This window comes from Sinohyriopsis cumingii, chromosome 13 (genome assembly GCF_028554795.1).
Source record: "Sinohyriopsis cumingii isolate HCF-2022 chromosome 13, ASM2855479v2, whole genome shotgun sequence".
NCBI lineage: Eukaryota > Metazoa > Mollusca > Bivalvia > Unionida > Unionidae > Sinohyriopsis > Sinohyriopsis cumingii.
Genome location: NC_142973.1, coordinates 40,986,970 through 41,014,058, shown reverse-complemented (window position 1 = coordinate 41,014,058; position 27,089 = coordinate 40,986,970). Strand labels below are relative to the sequence as shown.

The 27,089-nt window shown below is 34.2% G+C and overlaps 1 protein-coding gene across 1 annotated transcript in view; it reads left to right on the top strand.

Annotated features, from left to right (window-relative positions):
• The window catches only part of LOC149785275 (uncharacterized), a 219,211-nt gene that overhangs the window by 121,124 nt on the left and 70,998 nt on the right, over positions 1-27,089 (top strand). The window contains exon 4 of the mRNA XM_089979897.1: positions 14,642-14,731. Coding sequence (XP_089836023.1) covers positions 14,642-14,731 — 90 coding nt within the window. The remainder of the gene's footprint in view (positions 1-14,641; positions 14,732-27,089) is intronic.

Sequence of the window (27,089 nt, the reverse complement as noted above, 5' to 3'; positions counted from 1 at the left end):
CAAACTGCACGGACCCTGATCTGCTGGTGCATTATGTGACAGCAGATTCCCAGTTGGACTTCACTTGTAAGTGAATATATATGGCATAAAAGGTACTTGTATCTGATGATCTCTTTGAACAATTGGGTTTCAAGCCTGCAGGGTTTCTTTTGAGGTAGATAAACTTGATGTTTCATAATGTCATCCTAAACACGGTTGCTTTATAAAAGTTGTTTTTTTATTCGTATAAGTAGGTAATATACTTTACTAGAAATAAAATTGATATAAATATGTAGTAAGGTAGGTAAGAAAACAAAATTGTACTTTTTTTAGGATATGATGTAAGTATAATGCACCTGAGAGACATACAGATGATAGTACTGAAGGTCATGTTACATATAAATGACAGGTGAGAAATCATCTGCAGTGCAGCATGGCTATAGCAAGACACCTCGCTAGAAGGTTTATCCTTAGTAGTGTAAGACTGATATTTGTTTGATTCTTTGATTAATTCTGTGTGGATTGAACATCCTATATCATATATACATGCTTTTAAAGGTATATTCATGAATACAGGGTGGGTTTTTAATGGAAGGAAAGATATATTTCCTATGGAAAATCACCAGTATGAGATAGACAAGTGATAATCACTGCATATGAACTAATTCACAATTGAATCATGGATCAAAGGGAACACTGTTTTACATTGTTTGGGGTTTGGGGTTTTCTTACGTAGCAACACAGATATGTCATTTATTGTCGAGGCATTTGGATGGATTGAAGTGTCTTGCCCAGGGATACACTGTGGTTGCTGACCTTGGCAGATTTCATGGTAGGATTTGAACCTATCACCTTTAAAGCCCTGATGGTACAATTCTTCCAACCTAACTCAAGCTTGGAAGGAAAGAAATTTGGTAAGAAAACTGACATAAACTGTTCTTTGAAATAATCAGGATGTTTGGTTTAAACAATGTTCAAACATTCAATTTAGAATTAAGAGGTGCCATCCCTTAAAGCAGTCAATGAAGTTGCTCGTTATTCCATTTTGTTGTTGTTGAGTTTCCAAAAGTTATGATGTGATACATTGAACAAATTCCATTAGTTATCTAACAACAACAACATTCATGCATGGCACACAAGGGGCCCTGAGTGGTCTAAAATGCTCACCGTTCCGGATCACTGCCATCTCACCTCTGTCTGCGTGGGTTCGAGTCCAAGGCTTGGCTAGCGTGGGTACGTGGGAAAGCCTGCCAGTAGCTTCTCGTGGGTCGGTGGTTCTTCCCTGGGTTTTCCAGGGTTCTTCCTCCACCAGTTATACTGGCGGCCATGTATAGCCTATCTTGTGCTGAAAAATGGCGTATAACCCTAGAACAACAACAACAGCAGCATGGTACACCAATTGATTTGAGAAGGAATGAAGAGAGGCAGGCCCACTTGTTTTAAGTGCATGTGAGAAGAAAAACATGCATTGATAAAAATAAGACTTATGTGAACATTAGTGATCAGCTGGGGCACTGGAATATACATTGAAGGGCAAAATTTGGCTGTAAACAATCTGATTTGCATGGTGTTAGATTCTTTTGTTTACAATGGTGACATCAAATCTTTTGTGCCAGCTTTCTACTGAAATTGGTTGACCAACGATGTCACTGATCAATATCGGATTAATTCATACACGTGGAAAATGGCCGGGTTATCTCAGAATTACATGGCTGATAATGTGATGAAACGTTGATATTATCTTGTTTTAAAGAACCCAACAATGTTTAGGAAAAATATCTTTCAGTTTTCAGTATAATTCAGTTCATCTGGCTTTTACTGCTTTATCCACATTATGGCGGCATTGGGGCTTTACGGTCATGGTCCAAGTATGCTAATGCCTGAGCAACTGTTGCTTTTGCCTCCATTAGTTACATCTAACAACACGCAGGAGGGTCACCATTCCTATTTGGAATTATATATTTAAAAAGTGCAATGCTTGAGACACCAGAAACATGTTGTGTGGTAAGCATCATGTTAGCTGAACATTATTTTGATCTGATCCAAATGAAATGGATTCAGAGGAGATAAAATGAAAAATAATTTAATTGATGAAGCCATGATTGGTAGATGCATAATTTGATACCATTCAGATTTTCATAACCTCTGGATACAGACAGTTTGAGGCTATTTCAACTGATGTCTGCCTTTGAAGTTGTTTAACAGCAGAAGATATAACTTGGAGATTAGGGTATATTGCCATGAGTTTTATGAGTACAAGTTTAATTAATAGAACTTTGTCTATCTGGTTTTGAACCAAAAATATAATGTGGATTAAAATTGTGTAGTTTTGTGTTGGCTTTTTTGGCATAAAAGTATTTCCAGTATATCTGTAAATGTATGTTTTTTCTTATGTATGATTGAAGTCTAGTTACACAAGTTCATTGTTCGCTCCAGTGGCCTAGTGGTTAGAGTGCCTCAAATTTTTTGAAATGATGGATTTTTAACCAGATCCTCTTAATGAGATTAGGTTGTTTGAAAAATCTTGTTTGGGATTTTATTGGCACAGATAAATTCATGGTTAAACTCTTTTCGTTACAAGACAAGATTCTAATTATTTGCATTTATTGATTTTTTTTAATGCTGTAATAGGAAAGGTTTAATTTCAGTAAGATGCATATATATATATATTGCAACATAATTCTTTAAAATTAAAAGTTTGAAAGGAAACAAAACTAATTTATGTTCATTATGTTGTTCCCACTTAGCAACATAATGCAGGTCAGCAAAATAAAGTTAGAATTTTTATTCTGTACATTAACATGACTTTACATGCCAATTTATAGGAATATAAGGTGTGATACATTTAGTGGTTTTGTACATGATCATCTTTTCTGTTTTGGAGAGCCTAGAAAGAGTACCATCATTAAATTTGAAAATGCATGTTTTATAATCTAAAATGTTCTTTAGTTCCATTCAGTAATGGTCATATGTAAACCTTGAAAAAATTAATTTCATCCTGGAAAAACCCTGGAAATGATCTGGAAATTTATCTTCGGAAAAGCGTGGGAACCATGTAAACACAACTACATACCAACCAATCATATCACAGAATTTTAAATCTCTACCTCGAAAGGAGTGGAGAAGCTTTGTAAGATGGCTTGCACACACACAGACACAAGCATTCAGATGGGAACATAATCCAAGCTTTTCTTTGAAAAGTATTGCAATGAAAATTACACAGATCATATGTCACTGGTTATGTAAACTTCAGCATTGATTTTGCCCCCAAAACATGGACATTATTTTGAAGAAACTTTCAGCCTCTGAAACATTAAGTGTTTTTTGTTTCATGTTGAAAAATGGATGAATCTAAGGGATCTGTCTTGTCTTTCATTGGCAAGACAGTGACACTATATTTACCATCACCTTATTGGTGTTTGAGTTGTTCTTTGTGTCAAAGAGGTAAGACAGAGGCACAGGGTTGCATGGTTTCGATTCATCCTTTAAAAGTACTTGAAAATCATTTTTACCTTGAACAGTCCTTGAAAAGTACATGAAAATAAGCCTTGGTCCTTGAAATATATAAATTTGATCGACAAACAAATGTATGAAAGTTTCTTTTCATACCATGATGTCATGTAATCAAAATAAAACTGTTTGCAATTGGGTTGTTTACAACACATGATCAATCAGATATTTATAATTGATTGCACACAGCCCTGATTATGTTAAGAGCATTAAAAAGTGTGTGAGTCTTTTCCAATGATCATTCTTCTTTGTCATTTACTTTCAGTGGCAATGGTACATCTTTGTACTTAAAATCATAAATCATGTTAAATCTGCTGTTTAAACTCTCGAAACAAAAGATAATGAAAAATATACACAAAAATGGTCACAATTTGTTCTTATTGTACATCCAAGCTTCTGATTTTTGGCATGTGATCTGAAATTTGTAATGAACTAGGACATAAGCAAAAGTTGTGCACATACCAATAGGTAGAAAGCTATGATGTACAGGCCTATGCAACACATATCCAGCAACAAAATGCATTAGAATATGTGTATACTTTTCAATGCAATAATTATAATTCTATAAACAGGTTTCAGGCACTATCTGATTTGTGTACAAAGTGCAACTTGTTAACATGTAAACAACTGTGTGATACTGTTCAAGTTACTTCTCCCTCTGAGGCCCCCCAAGTGTCTAATATGTCAATGTCTTCTTGTATGTATGTAAATCAGTCTCATATTGAACATTCTCAAATATCCACTACATGTGGTCATGGTACAACAGATGGATCTTGTATGTTATCTTCTTCATATGTTTATGTAAATAATCAAGGCAATGTAAAGAAATCTATCAAGTCTAAAAACAATACATTGCATACTGCCTTGTCTGAAGATCAATCCTCTGATCAAAATTGTCATGTATTTGGCCTCGTCAAAAGAGGTCTGCAAGTAATCAACCTAAATATTCAACACATCATCCCTAAAATGAATGAGATAAAGTTAATATTACAGCAAACTAGATCAGTCAGTATTCTAGGTCTATGTGAAACCTTTCTTTCCGACGATACTGATGATTTGGCTCTCCAAATACAGGGGTTCAACTTTGAAAGAAAAGATAGGGAATCCATCGGGGGTGCGGGTATTCTTCTCTATGTAGACAGTTCCATTAGTTATAACAGACGTGTTGATCTAGAGACTATTGGGGTAGAGAGTATCTGGATCGAAGTAACCCTTGCCCAATCAAAGCCAATACTCTTATATTCGGTTTACAGGCCACCTAGTTCCACAGCTGATTGGATTGATAGATTGGAGGTTCAAATTCAAAAAGCATTACTTAAGGAAGATTTAGAAATATCATATTAGGTGATTTTAACATTGACTATATGAAAACTCCACCATTAACATGGATAAGTAGCTTTGAAACTTACAACTTTACTCAATTAATTAACACCCCAACTAGAGTAACAGATAAAAGTGCTACTATCATTGATCATGTCTATACTAATAAACCTGAAAACATAAGTGAAATTAAGGTACCAGTGTATGCACTGAGTGACCACTACCCAGTCTGTATAACTAGACATGTTCCGAAATCATCTAAAAATGGCCAACACATTGAAATTCAATACAGGGACTTCAAACAGTTTGATGAGGAAATGTTCTTAAATGATTTAGTTTGCAAACCTTTCCAATCAGTCTGCACTATAGCTGATGTCAACACTGCCTTGGACAAATGGTATCAGATGTTCAATGCAGCCTTAGACAAGCATGCCCCAATTAAAACAAAAAGGGTTAAACACCAAATTACACCCAAGTGGATAACCCCTGAGATCAATGAGGCTAGGCACCTAAGAGATAATTTCCACAAGAAAAAAGACATGAAAAGCTATAGAAAGTGGAGAAATAAAACTAAGCACCTGATAGATAAGGCAAAAGAGAACTACTATAAACAGGCTATTAATGAAAGTAAGAGTACCAAAACATTGTGGAAGCATCTAAAAGAGCTGAACCCATGCAAGAACAGTTGTCTTCCCCCTAGACTTAAGCAAAATGATGATATAGCAACATCTGTACAAGACATTGTGGAAATGTTCAACAATTTCTTCATAAGCATCTCCAGTAAGAGTATTCAGAACCAGACTAATATCCCAATTGAACTTGATGCTCTTCTGTTATTTATAAGAGCTAAAATTCTTGATGATAATTATTTTTCGATAGCTAATGTTAGTGAAGCTGATGTTTTTGATATGCTAATTAAGGTTAATATTAATAAATCCTCTGGATTGGATGGTATTGGTCCACGAATTCTTAAAATTGCTGCACCAGTAATAACAAAGTCACTAACGCATATCATAAATTTAAGTATAATGAGTGGTAATTTTCCAGAAACATTGAAATGTGCAAAGGTTACACCTATCTTTAAGAAAGGAGAAAAGGAGGATCCAGGAAATTACAGACCAATATCAATTCTACCTGTATTGTCAAAACTATTTGAAAAGCATGTAGCCATTCAGGTCTATAAATTTTTTGAAACATACTCTCTATTTCATAAAGCTCAATCAGGATTTAGAAAGTACCACTCGTGCCAAACAGAACTTACCAAATTAATTGATCTTTGGCTGAAGGAAATGGATAATGGACATATGACTGGGATTGTTTTCCTTGACTTCAAGAAAACCTTTGATCTTGTTGATCATGAAATTCTGCTGCAAAAGTTGAACTGTTACAGGTTTGACAATCCTTCTTTAAACTGGTTTAGATCATACCTAAACCAAAGGTCTCAACAAGTAAGCATTGGCAATATTAGCTCTCAAACTCGCACTATTCATTCAGGGGTCCCTCAAGGCTCAGTTTTGGGCCCTCTCCTCTTCCTTATCTATATCAATGATCTACCATTAAATAATGAATCCACAAACACAGATTTGTTTGCAGATGATGCAACCTTGTATACATCAAGTTCTGATACTGAAGTTATCCAAATGAAATTAAACTCAGACCTTATCAGAGTCCAAAACTGGGCACAACAAAATAGGATGGTAATTAATGAAGGAAAAACAAAATGTATGATTTTGGGGACATCACAAAAGCTACACAAGTCAGGGAACCCAAAACTGTCTCTTGCAATAAATAATCATCCATTAGAAAATGTCAAACATGAAAGGCTTGTAGGTGTGTCTGTAGATAATTTATTATGGAATGACCATATTGATAAGCTTTGTAAAACACTGTCATCCAAAATTGCCCTTCTCAGCAGAATCAAGAAATATATACCTATGGAAACTCGCAATCTATACTACAAGTCATATATTCTTCCAACAATGGATTATTGTTCTAATGTATGGGGAAACTGTGCTAAATCTGAGCTTGACAGGATTTATAAACTTCAGAAACGAGCAGCACGTGTAATTTTAGATGCATCTGTTGATCATCCCTCAAAAGCATTATTTACAGAACTCAAATGGTTCACAATATATGACAGGATAGATTTTCACAAGGCAGTTCTTTTATATAAATGTCTACATGGAACTGCACCAGAGTATCTTCAAGACTTATTCAGGCCTTTTTCAGCACAATACCAGTTGAGATCAATATGACATGGAAACCTTCTAATACCAAAACCAAGAACAGAGCAATTTAAAAAGAGTTTTCAGTACTCTGGTACAGTTCTGTGGAATAAGCTTCCACTACATGTAAAATCTGCTGAAAATATTAGAGTATTTAAGAAAGATATCATGAGCATGTATGTGTTTCTAACAGGTAATGGAATTTAGTATTTTAATACTAAGCATGTTAAAATAAACAGTAATTATTGCCATCTTCATATAATGTGCATTGTTATACTCTCCTTAAGAGGGCCTCAAGGGAGAATAGTCCTTGACTAATGAGTCACCCTCTATAAATAAAGCATTATTATTATTATTATTATTATTATTATTATTATTATTAATTCGGAAGTCTGCTGGAAATCTATTATTGACATTTTCGGTGTCGCAACCAGACTTTGGTTGTAAATTATGGCCTGTTAACAGAAGGCTGCTTTCTGCACAGTGTACTTACATCTATGTGTAAATGTACATGTAAAATTTCGATGAGCGATCATGCGACAGCAGATATAAAAGATTAGACGCGGTGACACGATGGCATACCTTCACAGTAGACAATTTTTGTGCTGAAAAATGGCGTTAAACCCTAGAACAACTACAAATTCACGGGCAAATAGAGAAAGATATCTAACTGGTACTATCTGTCAAGAAAAAAATGTTTGTCTTTGAAAAAGAGATACAAGTTACATCCATTTTCGTTAAGGTCAGGGGTCATTCATTATAAAAAATGTATCAAGGGTCAGGGGTCATTCAGTATGAAGATGTGTGAAGTTTCAGCTCCTGGGTCACAATGAGTAGCCATATACTGCCTCTTTTGATTTTTTTTTTGCTCACAGGCATCTCACATAAGCAAACTGTCTTTCGATTTTGACAAGTTGAGCAAATGACTAATCCAGATATTATTTTTATAGCGTGAACAAACTCAGATCATTGTATATATTTTTAAGTCGGTGATGATTTCATTTAATGGATGCATTAAAGTGAGCAGGATATAGTAATTTTGTATGATACATATTTTTGGTAGAGAACAACATATATCCATAATTATGACTTTGTTATAAAGTGGACATAAAACAATCTTGATTTTATAATAATAATAATAATAATAATAATAATAATCAGTGCATGGTGTTTATTCAAAAATCGGTTTGGAAGGTGAACCTGTGTACAGTGTCACCTTTGTGCAATGGCCAATTTTGCCTTTTCCCATGAGTGACTGCTGTTGAGAGTTTTGACTGTACAGTATGTATGAGTCACTATTTGAGTTAAACTGTCTTGCGTTAAAAGGTTATAGTTGATTTTTTTATGACAGTAAATAAGTACCTGTCAGAGCACATTTCTGGTCAGATTTACCTAGACTTTTCTTTGAGATGTGACAGCTTGATTTTGTATCATGTTCCCATGGATATAACTTGGAGTATCAGTTTTCTAACTGTTTAAGGAGTGGGAACAAGTATTGAAAATTTCTTCTGTCTCAGGTGTGTACAGATCAACATTCTGCAATACATTTTTGTAAAGGGTGTTATTATTTAACTCCTTGAACCTCTTGATAAACCTTCAACTTATTGCCACCTTTTTTAAAAACAAAAGGTCAGGGTTATGTGAGCCTACCCATCAGTGTATTCATTACCATGTCCTTGTGCAGGGATTTGCACCTACTTGACACCTATTAAAATCTTAGTATTGGTTCAAGTTGCAAAGTTGATTTGTAATGTGTGACTCGAGTCAGAGGTGTGGACATACAGAATCCCCTGAGGGATTACGGATCACAAGCAAAGACCATAGACACCATTTGGTGAAAGGGGAAGGCAGGTTGGAGATTTTTATTCTTACAGTTTGTGGCACTAATTATTCTTCAATGGACCTTAATGTGAGGTATACAACATTTTGTAAATAAAAAATAGAAGTTAAAAAATAAATAGATATGATCTAAAGGCAGCTAAGGAACTATTTTTTTAATAAAAACTGCAATAACAAATAAACCATTCACTGCTAACCTTACCATTTATTGCTGATTCTAGTGATCCTACACAATATGTTCCACCCATTTCCCAGAAATAATTGGTACTCTTACACCTGTAGATAATCTTGATTTTCTTTCTAGATCTTCATGTATCATCTTTACATGCTTGTAGGTTGATTTCAGCAGCAAACAACACATACCTTTATCTGCTGCTATATAATGGACCAGCAGATAAGGGTCTGTGTTGTTTATTCTACTGATTACTCCTAGCAAGATTAAAAGATCTGGAATACACAATTAGATCTGGGTCAATCCAGTTTGTAGTTGGATGTGACTTATAAGTGAATATATACAGTACTGCGGCATACCCTTGGTGTCTTGCATGTCATAGATCACTTTTCTGATAGTCAGAGTATATCCAGGCTGAAGGTTCAGTGATATTTGTAATAAAGCCATTCAATATCTTTAAAGAATTTGAATTTCAGTTTTTTTTTAAAATCAGCAAATTTATCCAGAATAATTCAGTCCATCCATGAGGCAGTTTGATTCATGTGGTAAGTGAAGCGTTATGTCACCTATATTTTGTTATGTAACTAAAAGATCTCATAAATTCTGATGAATTCAATTAAAACATATAATTAGAAATTACTCAGTAGGTATATAGCAAAGCACATACAAATTAGAGTCAAGTAGACATCATTTAGTGCACATTAAATTCAAGTCAGGCAAATAACACCACTGCTCGTACAAATTTGAGTCAAGTACAGTTAGGTAAACAACCAATCCTCATAATAGTTAGAGTCCAGTAAAGTATACACCACTGCTCGTACTAATTAGAGTTCAGTAAAGTATTCACCAATGCTTATACTAGTTAGAGTTCAGTAAAGTATACACCAATGCTCATACTAATTAGAGTTCAGTAAAGCATACACCAATGCTCATACTAATTAGAGTCCAGTAAAGTATACACCAATGCTTATACTAGTTAGAGTTCAGTAAAGTATACACCAGTGCTCATACTAATTAGAGTCCAGTAAAGCATACACCAATGCTCATACTAATTAGAGTCCAGTAAAGCATACACCAATGCTCATACTAATTAGAGTCCAGTAAAGTATACACCAATGCTTATACTAGTTAGAGTTCAGTAAAGTATACACCAATGCTCATACTAATTAGAGTCCAGTAAAGCATACACCAATGCTCATACTAATTAGAGTCCAGTAAAGTATACACCAATGCTTATACTAGTTCGAGTTCAGTAAAGTATACACCAATGCTCATACTAATTAGAGTCCAGTAAAGCATACACCAATGCTCATACTAATTAGAGTCCAGTAAAGCATACACCAATGCTCATACTAATTAGAGTCCAGTAAAGTATACACCACTGCTCATACTAATTAGAGTTCAGTAAAGTATTCACCAATGCTTATACTAGTTAGAGTTCAGTAAAGTATACACCAATGCGCATACTAATTAGAGTTCAGTAAAGCATACACCAATGCTCATACTAATTAGAGTCCAGTAAAGTATACACCAATGCTTATACTAGTTAGAGTTCAGTAAAGTATACACCAATGCTCATACTAATTAGAGTCCAGTAAAGCATACACCAATGCTCATACTAATTAGAGTCCAGTAAAGCATACACCAATGCTCATACTAATTAGAGTCCAGTAAAGTATACACCAATGCTTATACTAGTTAGAGTTCAGTAAAGTATACACCAATGCTCATACTAATTAGAGTCCAGTAAAGCATACACCAATGCTCATACTAATTAGAGTCCAGTAAAGCATACACCAATGCTCATACTAATTAGAGTCCAGTAAAGTATACACCAATGCTTATACTAGTTCGAGTTCAGTAAAGTATACACCAATGCTCATACTAATTAGAGTCCAGTAAAGCATACACCAATGCTCATACTAATTAGAGTCCAGTAAAGCATACACCAATGCTCATACTAATTAGAGTCCAGTAAAGTATACACTAATGCTTATACTAGTTAGAGTTCAGTAAAGTATACACCAATGCTCATACTAATTAGAGTCCAGTAAAGCATACACCAATGCTCATACTAATTAGAGTCCAGTAAAGCATACACCAATGCTCATACTAATTAGAGTCCAGTAAAGTATGCACCAATGCTTATACTAGTTCGAGTTCAGTAAAGTATACACCAATGCTCATACTAATTAGAGTTCAGTAAATTATACACCAATGCTCATACTAATTAGAGTTCAGTAAAGTATACACCAATGCTTATACTAGTTAGAGTTCAGTAAAGTATACACCAATGCTCATACTAATTAGAGTCCAGTAAAGCATACACCAAAGCTCATACTAATTAGAGTCCAGTAAAGCATACACCAATGCTCATACTAATTAGAGTTCAGTAAATTATACACCAATGCTCATACTAATTAGAGTTCAGTAAAGTATACACCAATGCTCATACTAATTAGAGTCCAGTAAAGCATACACCAATGCTCATACTAATTAGAGTCCAGTAAAGCATACACCAATACTCATACTAATTAGAGTCCAGTAAAGTATGCACCAATGCTTATACTAGTTCGAGTTCAGTAAAGTATACACCAATGCTCATACTAATTAGAGTTCAGTAAATTATACACCAATGCTCATACTAATTAGAGTTCAGTAAAGTATACACCAATGCTTATACTAGTTAGAGTTCAGTAAAGTATACACCAATGCTCATACTAATTAGAGTCCAGTAAAGCATACACCAAAGCTCATACTAATTAGAGTCTAGTAAAGCATACACCAATGCTCATACTAATTAGAGTCCAGTAAAGTATACACCAATGCTTATACTAGTTAGAGTTCAGTAAAGTATACACCAATGCTCATACTAATTAGAGTCCAGTAAAGTATACACCAATGCTTATACTAGTTAGAGTTCAGTAAAGTATACACCAATGCTCATACTAATTAGAGTCCAGTAAAGTATACACCAATGCTTATACTAGTTAGAGTTCAGTAAAGTATACACCAATGCTCATACTAATTAGAGTCCAGTAAAGCATACACCAATGCTCATACTAATTAGAGTCCAGTAAAGTATACACCAATGCTGATACTATTTAGAGTCCAGTAAAGCATACACCAATGCTCATACTAATTAGAGTCCAGTAAAGTATACACCAATGCTTATACTAGTTAGAGTTCAGTAAATTATACACCAATGCTCATACTAATTAGAGTCCAGTAAAGCATACACCAATGCTCATACTAATTAGAGTCCAGTAAAGTATACACCAATGCTTATACTAGTTAGAGTTCAGTAAATTATACACCAATGCTCATACTAATTAGAGTCCAGTAAAGCATACACCAATGCTCATACTAATTAGAGTCCAGTAAAGTATACACCAATGCTTATACTAGTTCGAGTTCAGTAAAGTATACACCAATGCTCATACTAATTAGAGTCCAGTAAAGTATACACCAATGCTGATACTATTTAGAGTCCAGTATAGTATACACCAATACTCATACAGATTAGGGTCGGTATATATATATATATATATATATATATATATATATATATATATATATATATATATATATATATATATATATATATATATACACACCAATGCTCATACAAACTATTAGGTTTCATTTCACTCCAATAAATAAATGTATTTATTATAAACCTAAGTGTCAAATATAGACACTTTTTGGCAAAATAATTTTCATATTATTTTTTCATTCCTATATTTTCACATGTGGAAAATATTTTCATATTATTTTCACACATGAAAAGTACATGAACCCCAACCCCATTTTATCGGTGCAGGCACTATGAAATCCATGTCCACTTGAGAAGAATGTCCAAGAAGAGCAGATGAGACCATTTATTTTTAGGCAAATCATTTGTGGTTTTCTCGTGCATTTTGTTTTAAAGCTGCTTTGCACAGGAAATTGAAAGGGGACATGATATCATCAGTGAAATTGATTCTTGTGATATACATGTACACTATTCTCTTTACAAGATATTCTGTTATAGTAAAGTTTTCTATTCTTCAAAGCCAAGAAAGATGGTCCAACATTGTTGGGCACACTGTTTTCTTTACATTGTAAATGCCAAGTTCACCATTCTCACTTTATAGTCAATGTTTCTTATATGACGTTTGAAAGACAGTCCAATAGGAAAATACTCTTTTACTCATAGAAATAGAAACAGCCCCAAAATAGCTTTATCTAACAAAACAACTCTTCTTCATGCCTTGGTGCCCTGGAGGTCAGTTTAAGTGTCAAAAAATCAGTCTAAAATGGCCAAATCCATCTAAATTACACCACCACCATTATATATCCCAGCCCTTCAATGCATTTTGTTTGTAAAAGTATCAACGTTTTCATACCAAAATTATATTAGATGTTGACAAAACATTCATGTTCTTTGTTTTCAGCAATTTGTAGATATATTGATAGACAGTTGCTTAATTGAACTGTATATGAATTTATGGTGCCATCGTAAGGTTGTTGTTGTATGTATGTATGTATCACAGTACTTATTGTTTTCATATAGACCTTAATGGTAATGTGTTGTTAACACATTAACCCCTGGAAGTTTTTGCCATTTTTGCCTGAAAATCGAGTAGGAAACACATTTTGAAAGCTATTTCTGAATAGACTCGAAAACACCAAATCCCCGGTCATCTTTCAATAACATACTGCCTAGTTGTGTTAGAAACAGAATTTTTCATTGGCTATTTGACTTGCACATGAGCAGAAGGGTAAAAGTTGGAGTTTTTATTTTTTTATATTTTTTTTTTTTTTTTGCTAAATGGAGCCATTATTTTTGTATGGAGACCACTCTTTATTCCAAATGCCCATCTTATCCTACTTTTTGCAAAGGCTCATCTGTCTGTTTGCAGTTCATACCAGTTTGCCTTGGATATGAGACCAAAAAGTCTAAAATCCGGACACAAAATGGGATTCCAACCACGGGCGAATTTTGCGTTTAAAAAAAAGTTTTTTCTATCTGTATTTTGTAGTGCAACTAGATATTCCAGATTATTTGGTATCATTGTAGAGCTACATCTGTCTCCCTTTCTACAGTACCATCCACTTTAGTGTATCTTGCATGACCATGACGCTACAGAGCTCGGCAGTAGGCTACTACCTCCTGCCCCGTAAAGTCGTCACTAGGGGTTAATGTGTTAAATAAACATACTTTCTTCCCTACCATGGCAGGAGCATCATGTATCATCCAAGGGATGCATCTTTGATCAACCATTTAAGACCTTGAAAATTTGGTGCCCACAGCTCTTAAAAATGATAGTTCCACCAGACTTAAACCATGGTTAAGAACTATAATAGCCAGGAATAAATTCTCACCTTGTTCTTTTAAAAACTTAAGCAAAATTATCAAAAATAAATATGATTTAAAGGCAGTGAAGGGACTCGAACTTCAGCTCCTACAAAACAAACCAATCACAGCCAACCTATTTTTTTCCCATAACTAATTCACAAGGCTCATGATTACATGATAAAGTATACAGTGGACCACAGTGATATATACTTATGAAAATTATGAAGTTTAACAAAGCATTTTCATCTTTTTCAGACCCTGAAACAGAATACTGAGGTTAGAGAGGAGGATAAACCTGTCCCAGTGAAAAAGGAGATAGCAACACAGACCCCTCTGCCAACACCGGTAGGTACATTAGGCATGTGAATTGTTTCCTGGCTTAACAATCAAGATCAAGTGTCCCTCTTGAAGTTTTCAATAAAATGTAACCCGCCCTAGGCAAAGTAGTCTTCTTTCCTGTATCAATGCACTGAAAGGCTACATGTATACACTAGCATTCTGTATGTGCAAAAATACTTTTTTAGAATATCGTGGGGTCCTATTAAGCATTTTTCTAGCTCTTCTGGTCATAGACCAGAGGAACTTATGGGATGTTAGCTTGTCAGTCATCCATCCATCCTTTAGCACAGATTTGTTATTGCTACTCCTTCTAAACTACTTGAAGAATTGCCATGAAACTTTACACACAAATTGACCCATGATCTAGTTGATTCCAAATGAAAATAGTGTATGCAATATGGCCAACACGTGGCTATCTTGTTATCACTATTCTTCCTGAATGTCATATTGACATGGAATTTTCACCAGAAAATTTCTTACAGTGTCTACTTATCCCTAAATAAAAATGGGTGCCAATCTAGTTTCCAATATGGCTGCCACAGGAGCCATCTTGAAAATCATATTATAGCTACTCCTGAATACACAGTCTTATCAGATTTCACCAGGAGACTTTATGATGCCTTGTTAGTCCTCAGTGATAATGGGGCTGATATGATTGCCAATATGGCTACTACGGTGACCATCTTGAAAATCATGTTATCGCTGAAGAATATCAGAGATTGTTTGAACACTTGGCAGTTAAAAAGAAACAGTGGTGTCATCTTGAACTCCTGGGAATTCTTGTCACCCAGTACAGTGTCTCTTCCTTCAAGGGACTCTTGTTTAAAACTTCATAACCCATATTATATCATCAGAAATATATTTTGAATTTATGCAGTGACCAATAAGATTTGAACATACATGTGAATCATATACTAAGTTAGGTTGGTAGAAAATCTAATGCTCAGATCTTACATGTACTAATCCACAATTTCAAATATGCTTTAGCATCATTGCATTGTGACTTTTTTATGTTTACCAATCATAAATGAAAGAAGCAAGTTATTTTTTAATTTGATTATGTAACTATACAGTTGTGCTATGATTTTTTCAACACATTTGGAAAATTATGTCAGTTTAGTTTTTAATGTACACTTTTAAGTCCTGAACTTGATTGTGCCTAAAAGCTCATATACGGTTTTATAAAGGCTTACTTTTCATCTCAGTTAAATAGAGTTATCATAAAAGATGTAAATGTTATCAAAACACTTATCCAGTGTTAGAATAGCAATGTACCTAAAGATTCAAATGTCTCAGCATCCTGATTAAAACAAAAAGCAGCCTTTTGCCCCAAGGCATAATGAAGTTGTTTTTCCCCGTATGTAACTTAATTACCACCTACCTAGTTGTAAATACAAGCAGCTGCTTTCTGTTTCCTGTAATTTGACTTGGCAAGGTCCAGGCTTTATGAAAGCAAAACATCAAGGTAGGTTAGATCCATATTTCAGTGATTAATTTTCATAAAGCGTGACTCAAAGTATTGCTGCACTTGATTAATTCCTTATAATAAATTAATGTGCCTACTAGAAGGATAGAAGCAGTACCCTATAGAACTTATGTGGATTATTAGTAATAAAGTGTAAACACTTTGAAGTCATTTATTTTCATGGATATTAGTTTTTGTGGTTTTTGAAATAAATTGTAATTACATTTTCTTTAGTACTTAAATTCACGAATTGACAAAAGTGTTCATTAGCTTTCTCAGAAGGATCAGAGCTGATCGGTTCCTTCATTTCAAGGTTTACACCCCAAACAGTTTTTTTGTATTCATAATATATGGAAAAGCTTAATCCTAAATTTTTACCGAGTAAACCCACTTTGAGAATTAATGCTCATACTGAAAGGATACAAGCAGATGCTGTCAGGTGTACGTAAATAAATTGATGCTTAGACTGGAAGGATACAAGCATTTGCTGTCAGGTATACCAAAATAAATTACTGCTTAGACTGGAAGGAAACAAGCAGTTGCTGTCAAGCATACCTAAATAAAGTAATACTCAGACTGGAAGGATACAAGCATTTGCTGTCAGGTATACCTAAATAAATTATTGCTCAGACTGGAAGGATACAAGCAGTTGCTGTCAAGCATACCTAAATAAATTAATGCTCAAACTGGAAGGATACAGCAGTTGCTGTCAGGTATACCTAAATAAATTAATGCTCAGACTAGAAGGATACAAGCAGTTGCTGTCATGTAAACCTAAATAAATTAATGCTCGGACAAAAAAATACTTTCTTTAAAGTGGGCCTCCGCTTCCCCTACAGCCCATTCCCATAACACAGTTTATTTACTCTTGATATTAAATATCTTTACTTTTTTTACAAATGTGTACAACACCCCTCCCCATAAAGAAAAATGGTTAGAAATGTGTTGATGTGAATCCAGTAGTTAACCTAGCTACAGGAAAATTATGCCAAGACTTAATGTGGGACAAAATGGATCACTGACCCTTGGCTAGTGAGAATGGAATGGACATAGTCTGGTCCATTTACAATTTTCAAAACTAATTTTAAACATTGACTTGAAACATAACCAAAGTTAGATATTTTGATGTGGTTGCCAAGGACCAGTGAAAAATAAGTGAATTTTCAGTTTTCAGGCAAGTCTGGGCAAAGTCTAGAAATTCTGTACCCTCAGTTGAAAAAATTATAATTTGTACAAGCACATGAAGAAACGTGCAGTTTGATGTGATATTTACCCCAGTGCAAAATGTTCTCAATATCTTCTGTAAACATTTGGTTACATGCATTTCAAAGTCAGCCATTCTTAAGTAACAGAGAAACATATAACTCCATGCCTGACGGTCCAAAAATTATAGTTATATTGTTCTTAACTGTACATGCAATTTGACTAACATTAACCCTCTGTAGTTCTGTATTTCATCTCTGTGTGGTTCTAGTGCTTTTTTGTGGCTTTTAAAAATCTTTAATTAAAGTCATTGGTCTAGAGAGGCAGCGTATTTATGCATTCTACACAAACAGTGACTAAAAGTAATACATCAAGAACATTTTTAATGCATGTAAAACAATTTCATTTTGAGCATTTAGTAAAAAGATATCAGTGTAATGTTCCAGCTATGATGTCTGGTAGTAGATGTTTAAATAAATATAAATATCTACATTTGAACATCATGTATATTCAATAATTACATTTATTGTGGGTTTTTTTCTTGTCTAGTGTGTGTAATCAACCTCTGTGCTTTCTGCGCATCAGAAAGGTATCATTGGATTTTGTAGCGTGGGCTGGTTTTAGACTAGTTATGCACTGTTGTTTGTAATTTTGGAGTTTTTCAATATAGTCTGTCTTTATGACAGCTTGTTGAAAAGGATGAGTTTTATTATTTATTAATAACATAGGTACATGTATATATTTTAACAGCCAGTGAGGTTTTCAAAACTTATTTCATCATCCCTTTGTGACATTATAGAATATTGGCAAAATAATTTATATGTAAGTGTATTGGATTCATATATACACATTTTAAACCATTTAATATCAGTTTTCTTTTTTGGTGGTGGGTGGCAGTGTCATACATTTTTTAAAAAAATGTTTAATATCAAGTGTAAATAAAAAGTATTGTGGGAATGGGCTGCACGGGAAGTGGAAGCCAACTTTATTGAAAGTATTTTTCTCATGATTAACTCAGGAACCAGCTGTATACCATTTATAAGACAAGCCCAACTGCAAATACCCGGATCTGCCATAACATAATGCACAGCATATATGCATCTGTGCAGTGTGTTAGGTGTGATCAGTAGACAAGCAGCATAGACCCTGATCAGCGGGTGCATTATGCCACATCAGATCAGGATCTTTGTTGCTTGCAATTTGACCTTAATTCTCGGTCATACTTTGAATTGGTGATAACTGTACTCTTTTGTGAGCATTTTATACAAAATGTATGCTTTTAAATATAGCATATTTGCACTTGGCACAGCACCTGAATATGCTTGAAATAGAACAGAAAGATAACTGTTATACAATAACTTTATTTAAAACTGACACACTGTCAGAAAAGAGAAACATTTTCGAACACAAACTGCTTTAAACCAAAATTGTGCAAGAAGTAAAGAAATTTCAATTTTAAATATTTCCCAAGATGAAAATAAACAGGCTTTAACAATAAAAATGGTCCATTGGAGGTGATCCTGTTATTGAATTAATCAGTATTTATTTTCATATGTCATGGTAAAGTACATAAAAATCAAACAAGAGGATGATGTTACAGCAACAAACGTTTCTCTTGTCATTAGCAATGTTTACTTTGATAAAGTTGCTGAGATGGGTAATGAAGGCAGAAGATTGTATACATTGAGAAAGCTAATGAGATATACAGAATTTTATATACTATACACTGTTTCAGGTAATTACAGACTTTAATTAGGAAAATGAATATGTAAACTTGTGCTTTCCTTTTATTTTTAAAGAATCACTTTTCATTGAGCCTATAAAATTGTGGTTTGTAGCATCATTGAAATACAAAAAATTAAGTCCTCTTGTTCTAATTTTTATATTCCATCCTAACAATACCACCTATACTCATTTATAAGTTAAGTCCATCTGCAAACTGCACAGACCCAGATCTACCGTCACATAATGCACTGGCAGATCTGGGTCTGTGCAGTTTGTTAGGGATAATCAGTAGAGAAAACAAGATAGACCCTGATCTGCAGGCTCATTATGCTATGGTAAAGCAGGATCTATTTTGTTTGCAGTTTGACTCATTAATAGCAAGTATATACAGTATTTTTTAGTGATCATCATTGTTTGGGGGTTTTTTTTAAACAGTTCAGAAATTGGACTCATGAAAGACATAATCTTCATATTTAAATGAGACCTGTAGTATCCTAATCTTTAGTGTGGCATTTAATGTTAAATATATTATCAGCAGTGTCAGAACAAGGGTGAATTTAGAAATATTTATATTTAATTTGAATTGCCACAGCATGGTTTCCTTTTGTGAAATAAAATAAAAAATATGAAACTGAAACAAGAAATCCATATAAGAAAGCTCATAATGTTTCAGATAGTAATAACAGAGTAAACCAACTCTCAACATTTCCGTTTGCTATAACTTTCAGGTTCTATATGATGGAATAAGTTCAGATGAGTTACCTCCCCTGTACCAGGAACTCTCATGTACTGTTAGCATTGTCAGGGTTTGGGTTAGATGCCTTTTTACATTTATGATGGGAAAGAAATATTTGTAAATTAATGATTACCCAGTGGAAATCAAAAATGTGATTGTTTAGAGTTACAGAAATAAAATGAGGTGATGGATTTCATTTCCTGTCTTATCTTTATGTCTGGATTTTACAGACTTGTGCTAAAACAGAAAACATTTATGAGACAGCTGTCAGTAGCAGCCATATTTTTATGAATCACTGGGGCCTAATTTGTTTGAAATCAATCAGTAAATCTACTTTCTTGCCCAATACATGACAAAGTAGACAACTTCTAGAATTGTTGGTAAGAAGTTTGAATGTATGTAAAAGAAAAAAAAATACTGAAAAATGATGTCATAGATAAACATAAGTAACAGTTATTTCATCCTTAGACTTCATCTTATGACATAATTTAATAAAGATGAACCAGTACAAGCAGGAAATTACATATGACTGGAAGCAGTAACATTACAGATTTAATTTGTCTTTTTCATAATATGTTGATTTCAGAATTAAGCCATATAATTAGATAGGATAAACTGTACTTGAACAAGCCATTTGAAGAACCTGATACATGTAATCCCTTGCCAGCAGACCAGACAGGATTAAGGAAGATTTGCTTGTGAAATGTCATCACAAACCACAGCCAATTATCTCCTGTGCTGCTCCTATATCACCTGTGTCTGGCTGTCTGTGCTTTCCACATTTTTCATGAGTGCATATAAACAAAAAATACATCATCAACAACACAAAGTGACAATCTCCAACAGATCAATGAAATTGCCAGTTCTATCAATCAGTAGGTAACTGCTTGGATGAGAAACTTCATTTGGTGCCTTCAAACTGTAGGAAAAGTCATGTTGGGTCAGTGGCCAAAAAAATTTCATGCTCAGTGATTAGTTCAGCAGGTTTATGAATATTCATGAGAAACGAGAAAACAGTTACATCATCATCCAATGGTTATGTTATTTTAAACTGCACACTAAGTGTAACTTTAAACAAAATGGACATACTTAACCAGAACTTGAAGACAATGTATTGCAGACAACACTGTTTTTCCATATATAACGTGCACAGACTTGTAAACAGCATAGACCCATATTTGCCATCACATAATCTACCCATGGATCTATTTAGTTTGAATGTACTCAACCTTTTCTGTTGCATGCTAGAAAGAGACCTCACATGTAAGGTGGCGCTCGACACTTTCGTATTTTGCTAAGGGTTAGAATTTTAAAGAAAAAGAATTTCTCTGGGTTTCCTCACAGGTTATACTGGTTGTTTAAAAAAGACCTTGTATATCTTAGGTATTGTTCAAAGAAGCTTTAATTCCCTTTATTTTGGTGTATGACTGATGGGTATAATAGGGGTTATAGAGTATACAGCTTAGCCTTACATCAGATGTGCACCTTTTAAAAACTGCTAGCTCCGCTTCGTCATTTTCACTACCTGGACTTCAGAGGTAATTGTAATAAAAAAGAGCCAATAACTTTTTTTTACATTTTATGTATATAGTAATTCATCCATTGCACTTTCAGAAGCTGGTATTGTCTAGTTGGGCAAAATTCATTTTCCCTATTTTAGGAGGTGCTAAAGATAGTGTACTTTACATTAATTCAGGCCATATGGGAACAGTCATTTCAGTTAGCAGTGTGCTTAGATCATGTACAATTTCCGTAAGTACAATATCCAAAGAAACGTCAGCCACATTACATCAAAGTAGCATAGAGGTATGCCAATATTCGCTCCGCTGTGCATGTTTTAAATGCAAACAACTTCACCTTACATATGTCACTCTCTCAAAAGTACATAATTACTGGTGAGCGCCCTCTAAATAGTGGCCTTTTTAAAATGCTTTCAAATACATGTATATGGTAATTTTGACCATATAAAAATGTCATTGACATCGCAAGAACTCTATCAAGTGTCATCACTAATAGTAATATAAGCAGTAGTCTGAGGTTTTTGAACCAATTCTTCTATTATTTTATTATTATTCTTTAAGGCTGGTTTAATTATAATGATTCATTTATGTAATACAATATTATAAAATCTACTTGACAGTTTATAATACCAGTCACATCTCAGAAACAAACATGGTCCAGGGATTTTTCCAACGTGAATGGAAATTGGGCAGGTCCAAAATTGATGGGGGGGGGGAGAGGTTGGACAAATTTAAAATTAAATTTCTAAAATTGGGAATTCTGCATGATTTAAAGATATTTTTTATTCAGACAAGGGCTATTATTGGCCATAGACACTACCCATTCCCTCCCCCTCCTTCACCCCTAATGGAAAACAAAAAGCTGTGCCTTTACCAGAATCACAGGATAAATTTTTGTTATTTGTCTGGAATGAAACAACATCAGATAAAGAAGTCAGTAATCTAATGAGATGAAATATATAAATTTGTTTTGCTTGTTGTTTTTTTTGGAGACGACTTTTTTATTTCTTATCTGATATTTCTGTCAACTTACACATAAAATAGTTTGTTGCAGAAAGACATGCAAAAACATGTTTGAACAGAATATGTCAGTCAGACTTGCTTTTCACCAGCCAGATGTCCCTTAAATGAAAAGATGTCACAAGTTATTTTGGGAATTTTGTATTATGTACATAATGTTGTTGGTACCATACAATGTGTTGGTCATGTATCCAATGATACATAACATTGTTGGTACCATATAATGTGTTGGTCATGTATCCAATGATACATAACATTGTTGGTACCATATAATGTGTCATGTATCCAATGATACATAACAGTGTTGGTATCATATAATGTGTTGGTAATGTATCCATTGATACATAACATTGTTGGTACCATATAATGTGTTGGTCATGTATCCATTGATACATAACATTGTTGGTACCATATGTGTTGGTCATGTATCCATTGATACATAACATTGTTGGTACCATATAATGTGTTGGTCATGTATCCATTAATGCATAACATTGTTGGTACCACATAATGTGTTGGTCATGTATCCATTGATACACAACATTGTTGGTACCATATGTGTTGGTCATGTATCCATTGATACATAACATTGTTGGTACCATATAATGTGTTGGTCATGTATCCATTGATACATAACATTGTTGGTACCATATAATGTGTTGGTCATGTATCCATTAATGCATAACATTGTTGGTACCATATAATGTGTTGGTCATGTATCCATTGATACACAACATTGTTGGTACCATATAATGTGTTGGTCATGTATCCATTGCTCTTGCTATTATTGTGTGATGACAATCAGGAAGCAATACAGTCAGACATCATTTCTAAACAAAATATATATAGTGAGTTCTAATCACAACATTGCTGTGCATTATCAGTGTTACAGTCAAACTTAAGTTCAATTGAAACTGCAAGATTTTTACATGAAGAGAATTGGTTAAAGTCTTTGAAACTGTGAAGCAAAACAAACAAAGAAACAAAACATGTAAATAAAGTTATTCTCATTGGTGTAGCTGGATCAAGGCCAGAATGCTTTACAATCACAGTTATAATTTTTCCACACATTCATTGAAATATTTGGAAAAAATGGGAAGTTTCATTCTTCTTTAGCTTACCTGGCTAATAAGACATTGTGAGTTCATGTATAGTCCTGTAAACATTGTTCATTATGTAGTGTCCATGTGTTGTGCATCATCCATTCATCAACAATATGTTGGTACCCCTTAGGACTCCATATTTTCTATCCAGTTTCATTCAAACCTGAGATATTAATTTATATTAACAAAAGCTCGGTCAAGATCAAAAATAAGTGAGATCTATGCATATTATGTGGTGAGCTTGCACAAGATTTGTTACTGCACTGAGGGCCATATTTTGTATGCAATTTTGATCAGACTTGAAATGTCATATATGCTTATATCATCAAGCTCTCAATGAGATCAATGCATACTAATGAGTTGATCATACATGTAATTAGGTAAATTTGTTACCAAGTGAAAGCTGGATTTCTTATCTGACTTTGATCAGACTTTTAATAGATGCTTATACCATTAAGGCCTCAGATCAGTTTGATAATGAGATCCATGCATACTAATGAGTTGATCATACGTATAATTAGCTAAATTTGTTACCAAGTGAAAGCTGGATTTCTTATCTGACTTTGATCAGACTTTTAATAGATGCTTATACCATTAAGGCCTCAGGTCAGTTTGATAATGAGATCCATGCATACTAATGAGTTGATCATACATATAATTAGCTAAATTTGTTACCAAGTGAAAGCTGGATTTCTTATCTGACTTTGATCAGACTTTTATTTGATGCTTATACCATTAAGACCTCAGATCAGTTTGATAATGAGTGAGATCCATGCATACTACTGAGGTGACCTTGCATTGGTTTAGCTTGGTTCCTCCGCAGAGGCCATATTTTGGCTGATCTTGCTACCCTTCTGGAGGCCGTATTTCTGATTCTGTTTTGATCTAAGTAGAATTATGAGTTTATATCATTAAGATCTTAGATGTGTTTGATAGTAAGCAAGTGCCATGCATATTAATGTGATGATTTGAGCTTGTTACCATGCTGAGGGCCATATTTTGAAAGCTTGTATCATCAGGATTTTATGCAAGTCAGTAATGAGTGAGATGCATGTATATTAAAGAGTATGTTGCATCTGATCAGCTGAGCTTGTTGCCACTCTGGAAATATAGTTCTGATGCAGGTTTGATCAAACATGAGATACAGGTTTATATTATCAAGGTCTTTGATCATTTCATTAATGAGGTAGAGCCTTTCATATTAATGAAGTAATCTTGCATGTGATTGGTTAAACTTGTTACCACACTGGAAGCCATATTTGTGATTCGATTTTGATCAGACTTAAAATATGTGCTTATATCATCAAGATCTTTAACAAAATGAGTAAGATATGCATATTTTTAGGTGACTTTGATTGAATAAATAGGATTCTAGAGGCCATAATTCTGATCCAGTTTTCGATCAAAATGGGAATATGAGCTTGTATTATCATGGGCAATTTTGAAAATAAGAAGTTTGTGACAATATCTGTTGGGTTTCTTATCAAGATTTTGGATGACTTCGATTATGAGAAAGAGCTGTTCATATTATTTATGCCATTGTCCATTGAAAGTAAAATAGGTAAAATCAGGATAATATAAAGTTTGAGAGATGGTTTACATATTTGGTGAGTTCTTACAATACTGCTAAACTATTAAGTTATGTAAGCAGGTGAGCAATATCAGACTTACTTGGGCCTCTTGTTCTACTTGGCACCCCACCTCACCCCCTCTAATAAATTAAAAAAGTGTGAACATAGCAATTCACTCAAGCTTTGAAAAACTACAAAGAAGATAAAGGAAAATGGAAGGGGAATTTTTTAATTTGTACTAAGTTGATATGATTTATAGAGTTAATATTAAGTGGGTTACACACATATACACACACAAACACACACATTGTGTACATGTGTTTGTATACATATGTGAGAGAGAGAGAGAGACACTGTCATGTAACTATTTGCTATCTTGACATACAAGACAATGGACATAAGGTGCCCATAAATATCCCCTGCATTTGTTTGCTCATTTTGTTATTCAAAAGGCTCTGTTATATAAGCATATAGCACAGACCCAAGGAGGTGTGAAAGCTTATCATTTAGACTTATTAGAGACCCTGTAATTGAATGTTTGCCCCAGGGCTTCTTTTATTGACATAAACATGTTTTGTTAACTGTATTGTGTCCTGTTGTGGCATATCAGGCCTTTATCACATTAACCCCTGGAGCTTTTTGTCATTTTCTCCTGAAATCGAGTAGGAAACACATTTTGAAAGCTATTTCTGAATAGTTCAAAAAACACCAAATCCCTGGTAATCTTTCAATAACATACTGCCTAGATGTGTTTGAAACATCATTTTTCATTGGCTATTCTTTTTATTTTTTTAATTTTTGCTAAACAGAGCCATTATTTTTGTATGGAGACCACTCTTTATTCCGAATGCCCATCTTATCCTACTTTTTGCAAGGGCTCATCTGTCTGTTTGCAGTTCATGCCGGTTTGCCTTAGATCTGAGACCAAAAAGTCTAAAATCCGGACACAAAATCAGATTCCCACCACGGGTGAATTTTCGGTAGAAAAAAGTCGGGTCCAAAAAATTAGATTTTTTAAATCTGTATTTTGTAGTGCAACTAGATATTCCAGATAATTTGGTATCATTCTAGAGCTACATCTATCTACCTTTCTATAATACCACCCACGTTAGTGTATCTTGCATGACCATGACGCTACAGAGCTTGGCAGTAGGCTATTACCTACTGTCCTGTTAAGTCATCGCTAGGGGTTAAGGGGGCCCAGAGTGGCCGAGTGGTCTAAAGCGCTCACCATTACAGATCACTGCCATCTCACCTCTGTCTGCGTGAGTTCGAGTCTCAGGCTCGGCTAACGTAGGTACGTGAGAAAGCCTGCCAGTAGCTTCTCGTGGGTCGGTGGTTCTTTCCGGAGTTTTCCAGGGTTCTTCCTCCACCAATTATACTGGCCACCATGTATAGCCTATCTTGTGCTGAAAATGGCGTTAAACCATACAACAACAACAACAAAGCTAGGGGTTAACGTGTTATAACCGTGTGTCCTGTTGTGGCACATCAGACCTTTATAATAGCCTGTGTCCTGTTGTAGCACATCAGGTCTTTATAACAGTCTATGTGTAGCCTAGGCCCTAATTTAAAAAATAAAGATGATATAACTAACAACAAGGACCTTTTATTATCATTTCAAAGACTTGTTTGTGGAACTGATCAAATAAAACTTCACCACTGGACTTCATCAGAAACACCTCTCAATTAATTGTTATGCATCTTTGAGTTAGTTTTGTACCCATGGGTTAGTAAGTGCTCTTATTGTCAGTTGATGATTTTTGTCACAATTGCACAGTCAAATAAAATACTGATTGGTGAAAACTTCTATTTTATAATTTCTTGAAAGTAAAAATTAATCAGGAATCCTGGAAATCTAATGGCACATCAAGATAGTTCAAATGTGTTGAGACATTTAAAGCAATGCTCCGGTCAAGTTTAAATTAAAACAGACTAGAAATGTCATTGATTTTTTTATTTGCTGATAATTTTACTGCTTTCAGATGTTTAGACTTGTTTCATTTTTATTTTAATTTTAT